The sequence below is a fragment of the Capsicum annuum genome, chromosome 12 (assembly GCF_002878395.1).
Source record: "Capsicum annuum cultivar UCD-10X-F1 chromosome 12, UCD10Xv1.1, whole genome shotgun sequence".
Lineage (NCBI taxonomy): Eukaryota > Viridiplantae > Streptophyta > Magnoliopsida > Solanales > Solanaceae > Capsicum > Capsicum annuum.
This window is the reverse complement of record NC_061122.1, coordinates 49221952-49242618: the sequence shown is the minus strand read 5'-3', so window position 1 is coordinate 49242618 and position 20667 is coordinate 49221952. Positions and strand designations below refer to the sequence as shown.

Sequence of the window (20667 nt, the reverse complement as noted above, 5' to 3'; positions counted from 1 at the left end):
TCTTAAAACCTAATTTATAAATAGCCTCTCTACTTATTCAGTGGTAGTGGTATGGACAACATACATTTTATCCTCCTCAGATCCCACTATGTGAAAATACAATGGTTTGTTATTGTTGTAAAAACCTAATTTATATTCAAAATGACTTGTTTTGAGTTTTTTTAGTTATACTGAAGTCAGTTATAAAATATTTGGAGAGAAGAAGAAGCACAAGAAAGGAAAATAAAAAGAACATTTACCAAAAAAAAAACAAAGAATAAAACGTGACAACTCAAAAAAAAAAACTTTGAAAAAATGAAGGGGCGAGGATGAATTGACAAAATAGGATCCATTAGAACACTTGTCAAAAAAATTAGAGTGATGAACTCAATTATTTTTGGGTGTGATAAAATTTTCTACAAATATTTATTGTGCAGAAGGTAAATCTTGGGTAGTGTTAGTGACAGAAGAAAGAGAGAATAGTTTATGATTTTGGTAAGATAATTTTAAAGTTTGAAGGATATCTTAGGTAGTTAAAATTTATGAGGTTATTAATCTATCCTTAATTAATAGGTTAATTATAAAAATATTAGGAAAAAAATGCAATTCATGGCTTCATGCCATTTTTTTTCGAGCCAAATATATTTTCCCTAGGAGAAAAGGATAACGGAGAAAAGCCACTTTTTTCACCAATTATCCAATATTTTTAAACGTCCTGACATGTCTTTCAATATTCAAATTAATTTCCTTTTAAAAAGTACACAAAGTGGGCCCACATCCAGCTTCTTCTCTACTCTTCCTCCCTCCATATTATCATCACTTAACACCCGCTCTTCCCAAATTAGCGGGAATTTTCAAAAATCCCTAAAAATAGAAAAAAAAAAACTAATTTGAGCCAAAAATATCTAAATTCAAATTCCAAAATCCTAATTATCCTATATATGCACACACACCATTTCACTAACATCGAGGCCAAAATTCATATTCTTCCCTCTCTGACCCATTAGATGTTCGACGAAATTCCTCAACGATGTATGTGGTGAAGAGAGACGGTCGTCAGGAAGCTGTTCATTTTGATAAGATAACAGAGAGGCTTAAGAAGTTGAGTTATGGACTGAGTTGTGATCATTGTGATCCGGTACTTGTTTCACAGAAAGTTTGTGCAGGTGTTTATAAAGGTATTACTACTAGTCAGCTTGATGAATTGGCTGCTGAAACTGCTGCTGCTATGACTGCTAATCACCCTGATTATGCTTGTGTAAGTCCCTCCATTTGATATACTTTTTGATTTTTAAACGATTGATGTGTGCTTTAACTTTTGATATTTTGTTTGTGTGTTTTAGTGAGAGTCGGATTGAGAATTTGAACTTTATGGGTTTAATTTTAAGATTTTTTAGCATTTGAAACCCATCATATCTACTGCCTTGTTACTCCATTTCTCCCAATTTTCATGGCATTGCTTGGATTTTGAGAATCAAATAGTTTAATTGTGATTGTGAATTTGGGCAGGAAATATTTTAAGTTTTTCGAAACTGCTGCTTCTATGACTGCAAATCATCCTTATTATGCTTGTGTAAGTCCGTTGATTTGATTTATCATTTTTTAAATAATTGATGTGTGGTTTTGATGTTTTTGTTTGTGGCATTTTAATGAGAGGTGTATCTAGGATTTAAATTATATGGGTTCAATTATTACTCCACTTGCCCCAATTTTTGTGTCACATTTAGGATTTTGAGAATCTAATCATTTAATTGTTTTTCTTTCAGTTTCAAACAATTTTCTCTTAGCATTGATATGTGCTTTTGATATTTTTGTTTCTATGTTTTTCTTTCAGTTTCAAACAATTGCTTCTGGGTTCCTTTTGGTTGTGTTTATCTTTAGAAATGTTGCTTAATTTTAACATTTGTTCAATTTTGGGACATGTTGTGTCTGGATTCATTTGTTTTTGATTCAAATGTCTGATAAATTTAAATAGCAATAGAGGTCTACAGCTTTAGTGGTTATGCTTATATTTGAAATCAGAATGTTGTTTTGGAATTGGTTGTCATTTTCAGTCATGAAATGTTGAATTTGAACACTTGTTATGGAATTGGTATAATTGTTCTGTTTTGCTTTTTGCACATATCTGCTGTTGATTTTTTAAGTTTGATCTCCTATTATAGAAATGTAGTCTAAGTCTGTGCAATAAACTCTTGTGGTCCAGCCTTTTGTTGGACTCCGTGTATAGTGGGAGCTTAGTGCACTGGGTTGTGCTTTGATGTCCAATTTTTTTCATTTTTGTTTTAGTGTTCCCCTCAATTTTGTAATGGTCAACCATGCTTTTGTATGCCTATATGCTCAATTTGGGTTTGGCTAGAAACTTTCTCTGAAGTGGTTGGTTTGGAGTGTATCATGTTTGAATATTTGAGCTATTATGTATTGAAACAACAACAGAAAAAACAGCAAATAGACTATTTGCCTCGTTTTAAGCTCTTTAAAATAAACAAATCCTATGAATTGCTTAAAATGAGAGATAGGAAGACCAAAGAAGTTTCTATTAACTCTGTTAAAGGGTAGATATATTGAACTTCTTTGATGTGTAGTAAGACAAGGTAAGGTATTAATTAATATGTGATTTGTGAAAACTGTTGAAAATGCAGCTGGCTGCTAGGATTGCTGTGTCCAACCTGCACAAGAACACCAAGAAATCATTTTCTGAGACGTAAGTGATTTGAATCAACATTGGTAATTGGTCTTCCATTTTCTTTTGTTTTTCATATAAAATAAAATGTTGATGTAATGATCAACAATGACAAAGTGCTGGTTGTAATATTGGAGTATTGCAGGATTAAGGACATGTACTACCACATCAGTGAGAGATCTGGATTAAAGGCACCTTTGGTTTCCGATGAAGTTTATGAGATAATCATGAAGGTATTACTGGAACTTGGAATCTTCCTTTACGTGTTGGATCATGGTTAACTTTTTTTTTTTAATCAAGACAATGGTTAAAGCTTTTAGGTGGGTCACAATCTTGTTTTTAATTGCCTGTTGAGACCACTTACTAATAACTTGTCTTTTTTTCTCTCAGAATGCTGCTCGTCTGGACAGTGAGATCATATATGATAGGGACTTTGACTATGATTACTTTGGCTTCAAAACCCTTGAGAGGTCTTACCTTTTGAAGATTCAGGGAAAAATTGTAGAAAGGCCACAACACATGCTGATGAGAGCATCTGTTGGAATCCACAAGGAAGATATTGAATCTGTCATCAAGACATATCATTTGATGTCTCAATGCTGGTTCACTCATGCATCTCCAACACTATTTAATGCTGGCACTCCAAGACCTCAAGTAGGCCAACATTCTTTTAATACCGTTTTTCAACTAGTTATCATTATTGTTCCACTATGCTGTAAAAATAACTATTTCTTATCCAACATTGTTCTCCTCTTTGACATCTTTTAGTAAAAAGTTCCCTGATTTAGCATAGTATTTGTTTGGGACTTGCAGTTAAGTAGCTGCTTCCTGATATGCATGAAAGAGGATAGTATTGAGGGCATATATGATACTCTTAAAGAATGTGCTGCTATAAGCAAATCAGCTGGGGGAATTGGTGTATCTGTGCACAATATACGTGCTACTGGGAGTTACATTCGTGGAACAAACGGGACATCAAATGGAATCGTTCCTATGCTGCGTGTATTTAATGATACTGCCAGATATTTTGACCAAGGAGGTGGCAAAAGAAAGGGTATGTTCTCATTTTGTTCTTGTTTAAGAATTCTAGAAGTTTACGGTATAGGGACTACCTTCACTTTTCTCACTGTGTTATGCTGCATATAGGTGCGTTTGCTGTCTACCTTGAGCCTTGGCATGCTGATATATTTGAATTTCTGGATTTGAGGAAGAACCATGGGAAGGTATAGTTAGGACTCTTTTATTATCAATTGTTTATATATTCTGTATTGGGCTTTGCTGTCTACCTTGAGCCTTGGGATGCTGATATATTTGAATTTCTGGATTTAAGGAAGAACCATGGGAAGGTATAGTTAGGACTCTTTTATTATCAATTGCTTATATATTCTGTATTGGGCCTGCACTTGCTCTCTGCCACTGCACTAGAATTGCTGCACGTTTTTGTACTTCTTTCATACTCAGCAATTTGACAAGACATTGGTGATTTTCCATTTCTTCAGGAAGAGAATCGGGCACGGGATCTTTTCTATGCTCTTTGGGTACCAGATCTTTTTATGCAAAGAGTCCAAAGCAATGGGCAATGGTCTTTGTTTTGTCCAAATGAGGCTCCTGGATTGGCAGATTGCTGGGGTGAAAATTTTGAGAAGCTGTACACGAAATATGAAAAAGAGGTAAAAAACAAGTATTTTACTGAGGTTGATTCCACACCGTTTATCGGGTGGATTAATAATCCTTGCAGCATTGATCTTGAACCATATCCTTTTGTCAATTCAGGGAAAAGCAAAGAAGGTTGTTCAGGCACAAAATCTCTGGTTTGAGATCTTGAAGTCCCAGATAGAAACTGGGACCCCTTACATGTTGTACAAGGTGGCTTTCATATGGTTCTGTTATTCTTCTCATTATTTGTTGGGATGCATTTAATTTTACTCAACCACTATTCTATTTGTTGTTGTAGGATTCTTGCAATAGAAAAAGCAACCAACAGAATCTTGGCACTATCAAGTCTTCTAACTTGTGTACAGAGATTATTGAGTACACAAGTCCAACTGAAACTGCGGTTTGCAATCTTGCTTCAATTGCTCTACCAAGATATGTTAGAGAAAAGGTAGTTAAAATGGATATATACCAAAATTGATTGTCCTACTTTCTCCTTGCCTCTTAGTGTAGTTGATTTTATATCTTTCAGGGGGTCTCAAGTGAATCACAACCATCTAAGCTTGTGGGGAGCAGGGGTTCTAAAAATCGATACTTTGATTTTGACAAATTGGCAGAGGTTTGATATGTTCTTACCAACTCTTCTAACAAGTTCTTGACAGTATTCTTGATTTTGTTCTGTTTGCAATGTGAGACAGGTTACTGCATTAGTCACTTCAAACCTGAATAAAATTATCGATGTCAATTACTACCCTGTTGAAACTGCAAAAAGGTCTAACTTACGACATAGGCCTATTGGACTTGGAGTCCAGGGTCTTGCAGACACCTTCATGTTGCTTGGCATAGCATTTGACTCCTGGGAGGTAAGTTCTGTCTATCATATTTCCAAGCTGTATGTTCGTGTAGATTGTCCTGATCTTATACTTCGTCTATGTATAGGCTCAGCAGCTAAACAAGGACATATTTGAGACAATTTACTACCATGCTTTAAAAGCATCTTCTGAATTAGCTGCCAAGGAAGGCCCATACGAGACATATGCAGGAAGTCCTGTAAGCAAGGTATAAATCCTTTTGCTTCTAGATTTAGCTGATGGGGTACTGTGTAAATCACTTGTTTGGTCATCCAAAATTTAGTCAAAATAGTTGCTTGGGCTGCTAAGTGTCCAAGCATTAGTTATACACTCTATTGTGTATTGAAGTGTGTATTAGTAATACACTCCATTTCCTATGTATTAGTAATACAAAAACTTTAAACACATGCATTAGCTTATTAAATGACCTTAATACCTCTCAATTTCCCTCTCAAAATATTTCACCATTCCTTTTCCCATCATTTTAATTTGCAATAATGAATCTTTTCAAAACATTTCACAATTTCTTTTCCCACCATTTTAATTTACAACAATGAATAGTTGATTTAAATAACTTTAACATATTTTTTCTTTGCTTCGAGGATCTTTAAAAAAATTGAGACTATTTCTTAATTTTACGTCTTATATTTTATTTTTGTTTCGACTATGTTAATCCGTCGGCGTAACATTTCATGTGCAAAAAAGGTCTTGCAATTAATCCTAAACCTCTATATACTAGTTCAACAATACTAATTATGTTTGAGATGGCAAAAGAACTTTGTTGCAAAAAAGTGTACAAAATCAAAGAAGGGTATTTTTGTAAACAAACATTTCTTTTATAGAAATTATGTAAGATGTATTATTTCTTATACATAAAACCAAACAATGTATAAGAAATAATACATGCATAACTAATACAAGTATAACTAGTTCAAGCATTACTAATGCAAGCATTACTAATACATTATATTCTACATTGTTCTTATACACTCTACCAAACGACCCCTAAAACATTATTATGCTGCTCAGGGTATTCTCCAGCCAGACATGTGGGGAGTAACACCATCAGATAAATGGGACTGGGATGCTCTTCGTGAAATGATTGCAAATAATGGTGTTAGAAATTCACTTCTTGTAGCTCCAATGCCAACTGCTTCAACCAGCCAAATTCTTGGAAATAATGAATGCTTCGAGCCATATACATCTAATATCTACAGCCGAAGGGTTCTAAGGTAACATCTGCTGCCAGATCCTGCAGCTCCTGATTATTTTTATCATAGTTGCATATGATTTATACATGTTTTTTTCTTTTTGGTTCTCCAGTGGTGAATTTGTTGTGGTGAACAAACATCTACTGCATGACCTAACTGAGCTGGGGATCTGGTCACCTGCTGTTAAGAATAGAATAATTTATGATGATGGTTCTGTGCAGAAAATCCCTGAAATTCCAGATGAGCTTAAAGTTATTTATAAGTATGAATTTTCACTTATTTGATTACTTGTTCTGTCTTTATATTCATTTTATTTCCACTTACATTCTAATACTGTCGACTGACCTCAGGACTGTTTGGGAGATCAAGCAGCGGACCTTGGTCGATATGGCTGTAGACCGCGGTTGCTACATAGATCAGAGTCAGAGTCTCAATATCCATATGGATCAACCCAATTTTGGAAAACTCACTTCCCTTCATTTTCATGCTTGGTCCAGGGTATGCTTCTAAATCACATTTTAAGTCCTGTTCATCTTCTGAAATGTGCATAAGAACTAAGAAATGGGCCAGTAGATTGTTGAGCGGTTGTTTAGTACAAATATCTGTTATAAGATTTCTTTTTAGTATCTAGAGCCTAGATGTCACCCCTAGAATAGCACTGATCTTTTCAGTTGTCTTCATAAGCAAACATAGAGAGTTTCAGATTCATTTTTCTTCTTGTTGTAGGGTTTGAAAACTGGAATGTACTATCTACGATCACGTGCTGCAGCTGATGCTATCAAGTTCACCGTTGACACTTCCATGCTGAAGGTAGTAACCATTATAATTTTGAGTACTATCATTTTATTATGTTCATTCTTCTTATGAACTGCACGTGGGGATTTCAATTTGCAGGATAAGCCTAAGTCTGCTGTTGATGAAGAAACTAAAATGGCTCAGATGGTTTGCTCTTTAACCAACTGTGAGGACTGTTTATCGTGCGGAAGTTAGTGCCAAGTCCAATCATCATAACACTTTTGACCTTTTAGCTTTTGTTATGGGTTTCTTCTATGCCTACTGGGAAAGCTCTGCATAGATAAGCCAACCAGACGTTGGCTTTGTGGAAGTTGCGTGTACTGATGTTCATTAGATTAGAACTATGTATAGAGTAATATATATCTGGTTATAGTATAGGTTACTTTATAGATGATGAAAACCTGTTCTCCTGTATTGGGAAGTTGTGTCTTGTAATACATATTTCCTGCAAGATGGCAGCAATGAAATCAAAGTAGTGTTCCGAGTATTTTATTTGCATTTGTTCATTCATCAAATTAAATAGAGCACTGTTTATTTTGTTTTCTTGCTTTCAGGAAGTGAACAATTACTCTAAGCATCTATCTGAATAATGGACTTTGTTATTAAGAAGGATGTTCACTTCTAAAAATATCCTACATACATTGGTGGGAACAAGAGGTAGGGGTCAGATTTATTCCAACGACAGCAAGAGTAATAATACGGTTTATAATGCTACATCAGCAGGTATAGTCCTTGGATAAACTTGTCTGAACATTATGAATTTTTATCTCTTAAGTCCAATGATACTACTAGTCAAAATACAGCACTATATGGTAATGTATTGCTCAATGAAAACACTATCAATTAGGATGTGGAGAACTTTATCACCACTTGAGGGTTTCGTAAGAATTGAAGACACCAAATGCCAATTAACTCGCTAGTTTGTGGAGAATTTCAATGTCAGAGGATCAGTCCTATATGACTATGAAATAGTTTTAGGTAGTTGGGTTTAGAGATTAGTGAGACTACAAATCCAATGAGCAAACTCCTGATTTTGTTATGTTTTCTTTTTTGATTTTTGCAGAATTTGAGGTAGCTTGTTGTTTTAAACTAAGTGATCGCGCTAGGCTATGATATTATGCATGTCTTAATAACAGAAGAGGAGGTATAAATTGGGTTATATTTGGTTTTTGTTTAAGTGATGGATCGGTTACTTTACTAGTTTTTCTCTACCATGAAGTAAAATATGAAGTGCAATAAAGTAAGAACACAATCTTTTCAGTGGAAAAATTCTCGCTCACAAGGGTGAGAAAATCAAGGACATACATGTCTGCATGATTTATCCCAAATCTATCTATCTATCTACAAGTTTAGTATACGTTCGATGCACGTGTATATCACGTTAAAAATAAATAATATATTATTTTTTACTTATCACACGTTTTTGCACTTAAAATATACATAAAATAATTCTGAGAACTCAATTTTACATATATCCTTTAAAACTCAATTAATAAGAGTGCATGATTTACACGTGTGCATTAGATAATTAATATAAAACAATAAGATGATCAATTCCATTAAACATAGATATTAACATTATACTAAATGCAATACTTCAATTTATTTAAGTAATGAAAATGAATATTGTTGTATTAATATAATGATTAAATTCAATGTCTTTTGAACACGCAAAGATAAATAATTTAGCTGAATTAGTTACATAAAATATGTAAATATCTAAGATACGATATGTTAGGTGGGATACATTGAGGGCCACTTAAATTACTTGTCAGTAAAATTTTATTTAAATACTCAGACTACGATTTATTTCGATCGAACACCTAAATACATATATAAATGAACCGCTAAGGACTGCTAATTGATTGCTGAAAATTAATAATGATTATCTTATTAGTTTAGTTATCAATTTAACATGTTTATAAATTAATAGTCGATAAACTAAATTAATAATATATAAAATCAAACCAAACCGACGAATAGCACCCTAACCAACCATATTTTCTACTACTTACTTTTGTTACTTTTTGATGTGTTCGAAACCATCAATGAGACAATAATAATCATGTGAGCACAATTACTGAGTTACTCTACCTATTAATACTTAATCATCTAAAACGAATTACAAAAAAATAACTACATATTATCTTCTTTTTTGTGATCTAACCCTATTTTTTTTTTTTTTTTTAAATTTTCACTCACTTTACTATTTGTTAGGTTATGCATTGAATAGCGTTAAGATAATTTAAGGAAATTGATTATGTAAAGTTAGATCTTTTTGATTTATAGATCTATTAAATATGACAAAAATAACTAATTCAGAAAAACTAAAATTGTAATTAAACAATCAAATTATTAGAGACGTGGAAAAGAAATAAATTGTACATCGAGGAGTAAAAATTAGAAGGGAAGAAAAAGGTAAATATATTGAGTAGTATTAACTATCGAGAGAAAATTATATATTCATTCACTCATCTATGTTACTTCAACCAAATTAAAGGACATTAAATTTTAAAATCTTTTGTTGGTAACAATTACATAAATATATGTTTAATTTAACAGAAAAGGCTCAAAAATACTCTTGAACTATCTGAAATAGCTCAAAAATGCCCCTCGTTAGTTTTTGGCTCAAAAATACACCTCCGTTAAATATTTGGCTCAAAAATACCCCTCCCTCTAACGGAATTCGGAAAAGGATCAAAAATACCCCTGAACTATCTGAAATGGTCAAAAATACCTCTCTGTTAAATATTTGGCTAAAAAATACCCCTCCCTTTAACGAAATTAAATTATTTCGATTAAATTAAACCCTAACTTTAACTTTTTAACCCTAATACTTTAATTTTTTTTACATAAAAGTATTTTTTTTAATTTTAAAAATAAGATAATGAAAAAAAGTATTTGAATTATAATATAAATTGGTTGAATTTGATTTGAAAAATAAACATACATTTATTCCTAAAAGGTATTTTCACTTTACATCTTTTTAATCTTTAAAGAAATTAACGAAATATAAATTAACGAAATTAATGAAATATAAATTTTCACTTAAAGAAATTAACGAAATAAAAATTAAATGATGAACTTTATATAAATTAACGAAATAATCGAAATAATTTAATTTCGTTAAATACCCCTCTGTTAAATATTTGTCTAAAAAATACCCCTCCCCTTAACGAAATTAAATTATTTCGATTGAATTAAACCCTAACTTTAACTTTTTAATCCTAATAGTTTAATTTTTTTACATAAAAGTATTTTTTTAATTTTAAAATAAGATAATGAAAAAAAGTATTTGAATTATAATATAAATTGGTTGAATTTGATTTGGAAAATAAACATACATTTATTCTAAAAAGGTATTTTCACTTTACATCTTTTTAATCTTTAAAGAAATTAACGAAATATAAATTTTCACTTAAAGAAATTAACGAAATATAAATTAAATGATGAACTTTATATAAATTAACGAAATAATTAAAATAATTTAATTTCGTTAAATACCCCTTTGTTAAATATTTGGCTCAAAAATACCCCTTCCCTTAACAAAATTAAATTATTTTGATTGAATTAAACCCTAACTTTAACTTTTTAACCTTAATACTTTAATTCTTTTACATAAAAGTATTTTTTTAATTTTAAAAATAAGATAATGAAAAAAAGTATTTGAATTATAATATAAATTGATTGAATTTGATTTCGAAAATAAACATAAATTTATTCTAAAAAAGTATTTTCACTTTACATCTTTTTAATCTTTAAAGAAATTAACGAAATATAAATTTTCACTTAAAGAAATTAACGGCCTTCTTTTCGCACTATTACGGATATGAAAATAATGGTCAAAATTGGATTCAATTGTCAACTGCCCCTATCGGAAATAGGATTGACTACCGATTCCGAAGGAACTAGAGTTACATCTCTTTTCCATTCAAGAGTTCTTATGCGTTTTCACACCCCTTTGAGACCCCGAAAAAAATGGAGAAATTCCTTTTCTTAGGAACACATACAAGATTCGTCACTACAAAAAAGATAATGGTAACCCTACCATTAACTACTTCATTTATGAATTTCATTCATTTATGAATTTCATAGTAATAGAAATACATGTCCTACCGAGACAGAATTTGGAACTTGCATATAAATTAAATGATGAACTTTATATAAATTAATGAAATAATCGAAATAATTTAATTTCGTTAAGGAAGGGGTATTTTTGAGCCAAATATTTAACAGAAGGGTATTTTTGACCCATTTCAGATAGTTCATGGGTATTTTTGATCCTTTTCCGAATTCCATTAGAGAGAGGGGTATTTTTGAGCTAAATATTTAACAGAGGGATATTTTTGAGCCAAAAATCTTACGAAAGGCATTTTTGAGCTATTTCGGATAGTTCAGCGGTATTTTTGAAACACAATATCTCTTTACCACATCAGAATTGATTGGTTTGGCCCACTCTTAACCATCTATCTCAGGTAGGATTAGGTCTCCTCCAGATTGGGCTTATTTCGGTTTTCAAATTCCTCTATATCTTCCACTAACTGCTCCTCATCACCTTCTTTCGTTCATCATCATTCTCTTTGCTTTGTTCGACATGACATGACATTGGCATATTTTTTAAATTATTGCTACCCAAAATAAATCATGTTAGATAAAAGATAATAATATAATCATATTTCAAAATAACTTCTTAAATGAAGGGAGACCTTTTTAAAAAATAAATAAAAACTATGGCTCGTGACCCGCGTAAATACGGGCCCATGACTTTTTAAAAGTCGTAAAACATGAAATGAAAATTTGAGACATAAAAGGGTGGATCACGTGGCCTCCTCCGGATCATCACCGATTTTTAAAACTACTAGTAACTGCCCTTTCATCTACTATGATAAGCGACAGATTATGAGCGGAGTGGAGGTCCAGTTCTGTAAAGCCTCTCCTGGTGCAACCTTTCTCACCCCATCAGACTTTGGGAAATCCTCTGGTATATCATTGCATACCTCGAACAGATTTCTTATACATCCCCAAGACCATCATCTTTTGACATCTCACGCACGAAAAATGAATGGTACAGGAGCGGCAAGGGCCTAGACAGATTCGTCTTTAACTTATCCTCAATCTTATCCTCCTCTATTAGCTGGTATCCTAACTCATACTTAGATGTTTTTGGGACCATAATAGGCTCAATAATTCCTTCCTAATTCTTACTCAAGACACTCAAGGTAACCACGACTTTCTCTATCTTTTTTACTCTTTCTGTCTTTTTTGAATTTTGTGAATCCACCTTAGTAATAGTCTTGCTAGATACCCATCCGCCTACTACTTCGATCATGCTAACCGTGGATCTCTCGTGATTAGGCAATAGATTACTGGTGACATTTAGTGTCGGGGCCTGAAGAGTGATGATCTTCTGATCAATCAAGTCTTGGATCTTGTGTTTCAGATTGATGCAATCTTCAGTACTATGCCTAGGTGCTCCTGAATGATAAGCACAAACTTGATTGGCTTGAAAGAATCGAGAATTGAGATTAGTAGGCTTTGGTAAAATAGGCTGTAAATAACCAGCTTTCATCAATCTTCTGAAGAGCTGGGTATAACTTTCAGCCAATGGAGTGAATTTTCTTGGAGGCTTCTTTTCTAGGTTTATACGTGGGGGGTTATACTGGTTTTGATTATGAGAAAGAGGTACTTGATGATAGCTTGGGGGTGCTTGGACGTCCATTTGGTTGTTTGGAAGAGTAGATTGAACATGAGACTGATAATTTGACTGTGGAGCTTGGAACTGGGGTAAAGTATTTGGAAGTGGAGCTTGATATTGGGGTTGGGCGTAGAATATATGATGAAAACCTGGTGAATGGCAGAGATGAGAGAATGTTCCTAGACTTGAATTTCTTCTTTAATTTATCCACAAAATTAGTAGATACCGCAGTCACATCCTCTTTTTTCCTTTTTTTGAGAATGTTGAAGATTCAGACGATATTGTGGTTTTGACAATCTTTCCCGTTGGAATGCCCTTCTCTAGCGATTCCCTGATTTTTACCAAATCTGCAAAAGTTTCCTCGACTGCGGATACCATCCTAGTATAAAATTCTCCCTCCTGAGTGCGAGAGAAAATCGATACCATTTTCTCCTCAGACATGAGAAGTTACTTTGGCAGCTTCCTTCCTCTAACAGAAGGCATAGTTTTGAAAACACTCATCATTCTTCTATTTGATCCGGTCTAATGAGTATCGGTTAGGGACTATTTCAATATTAAACGCAAACCTATCAAGGAAACCTTTAGCCAATGCCCTCCAACTAGTCCATCTTTTCAGTTCTTGAGATGTGAACCAATCTAAGGCTTCGCTGCTTAAGCTCCGACTGAACAGGCGTATCAATAATTTTTTATTTTTTCCTACCCCCACCATTTGATCACAATAGCTTCTCAGATGGGCCATTGGATTTCCAGTACCATCGAACACTTCAAATTTAGAGATCTCGTATCCTTCTGGTAGATTTTCTCCAGGTGAACACATAGATCATCGTAACCTAGGCCATCATCGTCCCCCATACCATGAGATTTCTTGATCCTCATAATCTCTTCATTTAGAGCCAATGACTTCATTTCATGCTCGGTCCTCCACCGTTTCTCCTTCTTCTCGTAGTGATCTATCTCGGGATTAGGAAGGGAATTGTAGATGTCAGGGAATATGATGACATGAAGAGGATTTGGAAGGGTAGCTTGATTTTGAGGATGAAAGGAAGTTGGTTGGTAGGTGGGGAAGATATTTTGGAAATTGGAAAAGTTTTGTGGAATTTAAGAATAGTTTGGTGGGATCTGAGAAGGATTTTGCGGATTCAAAAATAAATTTTGTGGATTCGGAGATTGATTTGGCGGATTTGGTAGATTTGGGGATGGATTTTGTAGATTTGGGAGTGAATTTATTGGATTTGGAAGCGGGTTTTGTGGGTTTGAAAATGGGTTTGGGGATTCAAAAATGAATCTTGTGGATTCGAAAATGGATTTTGTAGGGTCAGGGATGGATTTTGTGAATGGTAAGCATCTGAGTTACTTTCGTGATTGGTGTTTTGGACTAGTAGAGGAGCGGAAACGGATGATATATTATTTGGATGGTCCCTGAGAACAGGCGTACTGAGGTGAGAGATTTGGAGTGGAGTCCCGTGTCCTCTTAGAGCGGGGGCGTTGACAGTGATGGCCAAGTTAGCCAAATCTCAAGTATGATTCATCTCCTCTTGAAGCATTTCCAATTTTCTTGCGAATTCAACAATCATCTCGTTTTGTTCCACTATTACATTGTCCCTGATGGTCAATGCATTTTCTTCGTCACTTCCAGTCATTTTTGAATGGTGGTCAGAGGATGGGATTTTATGAACTTTTGACTGAGTGAAGTAAGGATATTCTGCCAGCTTGTTTCAACATGGAGTAGTTTTCGATTATCTATAAAGTAAAATAACTCAAAGACAGATGTGTTAGTTTTCATATGTGATAAGTAATGCAAGATACTTGACAAGAAATAACCACGTAGAGTTGTTTGTGTCATAGTCAAATTGATCCATATGAGCATAGTGGATAAACTTGCCTTTGATTCAAACAAACACACATAAACACATAAGGTAGTTATATCGCATAAAAACATTATAATAACGCGTATCCTAACTAGAATGACCCTTTTGAGCCAAGGGTTTAGGCCTGACGATCTTTAAAGAAAATATGTCTTTTTTAAAGCCAATCCATTATCACCCAATTTCATAGATATACAGAAATAGCATAAATGCCTACAAAAGTTGCACAAAAAAGGTACAATATTGAGGGAAAGGGAAATAAAATGAGAAAAAGAAATGATATCCCACGCAGGGGATAGAAAATACTATCTCCTGGATGCTTCTTCTATCGGCCTTCGCCTTTTTAGCTTTGTCCATTTCTTATCATTGGCGACATCCGTTGATGATCAAGCGATTTTCGTATAGCTGCGCCTTAGATGCAACCGCCTAAATCGATCAATTTCTTGCTTGACTTGCTTCAATTCCTCTATCAATTGGTGTATGATTGAGGCATCCTTACACGAAAGTAAGGAAGATTTTTCCAGACCCCTAAGGGATAATGGATTGAATTAAACAAACATATATTTCTTCAACACATAAATATGATTTATCTGTAATTGACTTGGGGTCAATAGACGCAGGATAAGTTTTCTAGTGGGCCCAATACCCCCTTGGGTATTAGGTCGTCCTAGGCTCATGCTTAAAATAGAATTTTGGTTTCGCTCTATCCTAGGTGTCTAGAGTGGGTTTCAACTAGGTTCCAAGCGAACAACTTGGGTTTGAAAATACGAACAGCCATCAGACGACTCACGTGCTAATAAACCATTGTATTTCTAACACTTTCTTTGGATTTGAACAACAGGGGTCGGGACATCCCCGAAACCCCAAAATAATTTAATAGATCAACACAGGATCATGCTATGAGATGCAATAATTAAATACCATGAAATCAAAACATATAAACACGTAAACGATTAATCAAAAGACAAAATCAATCATTTGGTTAAAACCTAGTTAAATATCCCCAGCAGAGTCGCGATTTCTGTTTTGTGAAAATTTTAACTTTTGAGAGTCACCACTTAATTTTGAAAAGGAATTAAGAAACCTTTATAAGATACTTTAAACGATCCAAAATAGAAAAAATCATTTAAAATTTAAAGATTCTAGGTAAGCAGTTCTTATTAATATTTTAGAAAGCTAACTTACGATTATCCGGACTGTTTGAGAATATCTTTTGACTAATCTCATAAAGATTGATTGTTGAAAAGTGATTGATTTTAGAAATATTTTGAAGTTCTGCAAAATCAATTTTTAGCGACTTACTTAGGGGTTTAACTAGGTTCGCAAAACATAAAGCAAATAAGTATAAAAAAAAAGGGAAGGGAGAAATAAAGGGACTTAGGCCATTAGGCCCAAATCGATAAACCCTGTCTTAATCTAGTTAGGCTTTCGACCTATAAACTATCCTAAAGTATTTTTTTCAGGCCCGTTGGCCCAAAATCTGCTCCACCTATATTAAATTTACAACTTTGGCTTCGAGACCCAAATGAATGAATAAATAAAACAAATAGATAAAGACAACAATAAATTACTAAATGAATAAACAAATAAACAAATAAATGAAAAACGAGACTTTCACGTCTCTCGGCCGCTTCAGAGACGAGACTTTAACCCATTTCTTCTTCTCTCAACTCCTTGCATTTGTACTACATAATCGGTATTTAAAGTCTTCTAAAGGGGAGGACCTCAATGGCCCATTCCGTAATGCAAGGGAAAGGAGTTCAATTGGACTCCCAAACGAGTTCATGCAAAGAAAAGGAAGAAGGATTTAGCTACCATTCGAGACATAACAAACCTCAAAATAAAAGAAACATCAGAGACCAAATTTGAGTGATAATGATGCACACACACATGCACAAAATAAAATGAGATTCAATCGATACGTTGCAAAAGCATGGGCGGGTATATATAACAATCCAAACGGAACGAGACAACTAAAATAACTTCCCTAAAAATGACGCATAATTTAATAAATCATATTGCGTATGGTTTGGGCATACTTAGATAATCTATTTAAAGGTAAAGATACATTCTTGAACACAACAAACAAAAGGTCATGGAAGGACAAGGAAAGAGCTCCCTGCATAAGTTCTTAAAGGGAGGTTTTATAATAACAAGCATGGTTCCAGTATGTAGATTCTAGTTTCGATGATTCCTACTATATCAATCAACTTTTGATACTCCTAACCATCGAAAGAATAATTATCCCAGGTTTCAACCAAAGGTATTTAACAGAGGATAAGCTAGACACGGATAATACAAGAAACAATCCATTGATCTTGGATTTCTCAATAGTCTGTATAAAAATGCATTTCTTAATGAAATCAAGTTATCAATAACAAGCTTAAAGGAAAATTCCAAACAAAAATCCCTTGAACACTTTATCTTCTTTTAACTATTTCCTTTAGGCAGCAAGCTACTATCAAAGACAATGCTTCCTTTTTTACGACAACAACTAGAAACGAGGGGAAATCATACTATAGCCGAGAAACTTACATATGGATCGAGGAAAACCAAAAATAAATAAGAAAAAGTATTAACATTGTTTCCAAAAAATAGACTTTTACGTTACCGAACATACGAATGAAGAACAAAATACTATTTCTTGACCGTGCCCTTACAAAACTCCGATTTTCAAGCATGTGAGCTAACACCAAACCAACATGAGGTTGTCGATTTAGTAAAGAGCCAAAGTAATGTAGAGACAAAACAAACAGAGACAAAGTTTTGTATACAACATTCAAGAAACTTCACTTTCATCATCAAAGAAAACTCATGGAATTCGGAGCCTCTACAACGTACAAGCATAACATCACCAGAATTATAATCACACAACAACCTCTACAACCAACCATCCAAAACGACCTCACTTTCATCGTTCAAACAGAATACACTGCCTCCACAATAAACCTCACGTTCATCATTCAAACAAACTACACAGCCTCCACACAGACCTCACTTTCATCATTCAAACGAACAACCATTACTACAGAGAAAAGGGATGAAGAAGAATGCCGATAAAATTAAAAAAGGAGAGGGATATTTACCTATTTCAGAGCAGCAAAACGGAACTACGAGCCGACATCGGACTCCACCACCACCGAAAAGCTCGATGCCGTTATGAAAATTTCGACTAGCTGACTGCTTTTCCTAGAATCTTTGCTAAACCAAAAACTATTCTTTCCTGAAACCCATTTTCCCCCTCTTTTCGAACCTAGCTTTTCTCCGGTCAGCTCTACAGTGGGTTCTTATATAGAGAACCATTGTATTCGGACAAAATTGAGGGTATTTTAAGGATTTAAAATGGGGCAAAAAATTCAAATTCAGATTGAGGCTCCTCTTTTTTCTCAATGATTGTACAAAATTTGGAATATTTTTGGAAAGATTCCAACAAACTCAACCAATAGAAAATTAGGAAGAGAAAATTCTTCCAATAACCAACCAAATTCAACCATGTATGTACGAAATCATACTACCCCCATTCGAAAAAACCAAATTTGAACATTGGGGAGACACGTACCCAAATTCTAGAAGGTCCTCGGACCTTCCACGGTACACCATCGCGTGGGGGGTTATGCTGCACATGTGAAAAGAGGGGAAATAGATGGGTTGAAGTGTTTTGTTGTTGGATATGGGTAGGAATGGTTTGCTGTTTTGTACGTGATGCTGAAGTCGTGGCACGCTATTGCTGTTGTTCGAAGTTGACGGAGTGTGTTTGGATGGTTGTTGATTGTTACTGGCTGTTGTTTGAAGGAAATATAGAAATGGGCCGAACCGGGTTGGGTCTTGAACTGGACTGGGCTGGTTGGTTTAATTAAAAGAAAAGTGCTGGTGGGTTGGCTGTTTGTTGGAGTGGGCCTGGTTGAAAAATGTTTAATGTTGGGGCTAAAATTGGGTTTTAATTGGGGTTATTTAATAACCTTAATTAAATTCAATTGGGGTTATTAAATAACCCCAATTAGATTTAATTGGGTTACAATAACTCTAATTAAATTAGAAAATTGGTAGTCTTCGAAATTATTTAGAAAAAATAATCTCGGTTAGACTAAAGGTTATAAAAATAATTCCAATCATGATCTAGCCTATTCTATTTTAATTTTGATCAAATTAAAGTTAATGGGCCAATTACATTGCAATTGTGGCCAATTTAGTTTCAATTATGATCAAATTTAATAAATTGATTAAATTGAATTGAAATTCGATACGAATTAATACTTTGTTTAATCCCGAGCTTCTTGATTTAGTAAAATCGAATAAATATTTTCCAAATAAATTATTTTCAAGAATAAATTGTATCTAAATCAAGATTTTAATCAATTTATTTTCCAAATATTCCTTAATTAAAATCTGATATTCCATAGAACAAAAAAAAATTAATTAATCAAATTATATAATCTCGTATAATTGAACATGAAAATATATAATCACTACTTAAAATGACAAAAATTATGTACAAGAAATATTTTGAAAAGTTTTTATTCAGATGAAATGAATATATCGATTTTATTAATAACGAAGAAACTCAGGATTAAATTTAGTCGTGGAGGGAAAAGATTAGGTGTCAACATTGCCTACGTCTGCTTATGATTATTGTAGGTGTTATGGTGTACCATCTTCTGTAAATCATCTTTAGTTAGGTGATTGAGTCAAGCTAGAGTTAGCTTGAGAAGTCCAGTTAGAGTTAGCTGGAGGTGGAAGAAGTAGAGTTGCTGCTTAGTTTTCTTGTAATAAAATTGTTGCTTGAAAATGAAGGATTAGGAGGTTAATCCTTGGAGTCTGTATTCAAGAGATTTCTTGAATATAGTAGAGCTTGAAATCCTGGAGAGAGATAGTGGTTTTTCTTCCTTGAGCAAGGAGTTCACATAAAAATCCAGTGTCATTACTTTTGTGCACTCCTGCACTTATTATTTTATTTATTTCCTATTTCTTATTGCTTGTTTGATTCTGGGAACTGTTTTCTGAGTCCAGGAACAACCCACCCCCAAACCTTCATTTAGTATTAGAGGGTTCTTCCTTATAAAGGCTAACTTCTTAGAAGGATCCTGAGCAAAGATATGTCAGCTCCTCTAAATCTAGAAGAAGGTTAGTATACCACCAGAACCCCAAGGTTCAATGGTGAATATTATGGATGGTGAAAAGCTAGAATGCATGAATTCATCATGGTAGAGGACTGCGAGCTTTGGGATGTTATAGAGGATGGTCCTTTTGTTCCCACCAGATTGGTAAAAGTCGGTGATGTGACCACATAAGTTCCCAAAATAAAGAAGGAGTTTGATGAAGCTGACAGGAAGAAGATAGAGAAAAATTATAAAGCCAAGAAGATTCTTGTGTGGGGTATTGGTCCTGATGAGTACAATAGAATCTTTGCCTTCAGACAGCCAAGGAAATATGGGATTGTCCTCAGACAACTCATGAAAGAACTACGTAGGTGAAGCAGTCCAAGGTGGATATGCTGACAAATCAATTGAGACCTTTAGCATAAAGAAAAATGAGACCATCTAGGAGATGCATACAAGGTTCACTGCTGTCACCGATGAGCTATTATGTTTGGGTAAAGTTATTCCGACCTACAAGAAGGTACGAAAGCTCTTGGGCATACTGCCTAAGAGATAGAAAAGCAAAGTGAATGCAATTGCTGAGGCCAAAGGCCTGAATAAGATATCAATGGACGAGAATATTAGGAATCTTAAAACATATGAGATGTTGAAAATACTCAGGAAGCCAAAAGATGAACCCAAGGATGAGAAGAATCTGGTGCTGAAGGTGACCAAAGATGACTTAAGTGTTGAGGATGAAGAAACTGCTTACATTGCTAAGCGAGTTATCAAGGCCTTGAAAAGATTTGGGGTTTTTTCTAGGAAAGGAGAATCCAACAGATACACCATATATGCAAAAACAA

The 20667-nt window shown here is 34.0% G+C and overlaps 1 protein-coding gene and 1 long non-coding RNA gene across 2 annotated transcripts; one reads left to right on the top strand and one right to left on the bottom strand.

Annotated features, from left to right (window-relative positions):
- The first annotated feature begins 660 nt into the window (after nt 1-660).
- LOC107851497 (ribonucleoside-diphosphate reductase large subunit) lies at nt 661-7667 on the top strand. The gene is made up of 17 exons (XM_016696551.2): nt 661-1237; nt 2619-2680; nt 2805-2892; nt 3050-3313; nt 3473-3713; nt 3806-3882; nt 4159-4329; nt 4433-4525; nt 4614-4763; nt 4845-4931; nt 5011-5175; nt 5252-5371; nt 6193-6395; nt 6487-6636; nt 6725-6872; nt 7101-7184; nt 7269-7667. Exons 1-17 carry the CDS (start codon nt 1010-1012, stop codon nt 7362-7364), a joined length of 2427 nt encoding a protein of 808 aa, XP_016552037.2. The 5' UTR covers nt 661-1009; the 3' UTR covers nt 7365-7667.
- Nucleotides 7668-14891: 7224 nt separating this feature from the next.
- On the bottom strand, nt 14892-18489 carry LOC107851633. The gene is made up of 2 exons (XR_001669106.2): nt 17816-18489; nt 14892-15257 (listed from the first exon to the last, which is right to left on the bottom strand). It is a non-coding gene; the product is annotated as an uncharacterized LOC107851633 (long non-coding RNA).
- Nucleotides 18490-20667: the final 2178 nt, after the last annotated feature.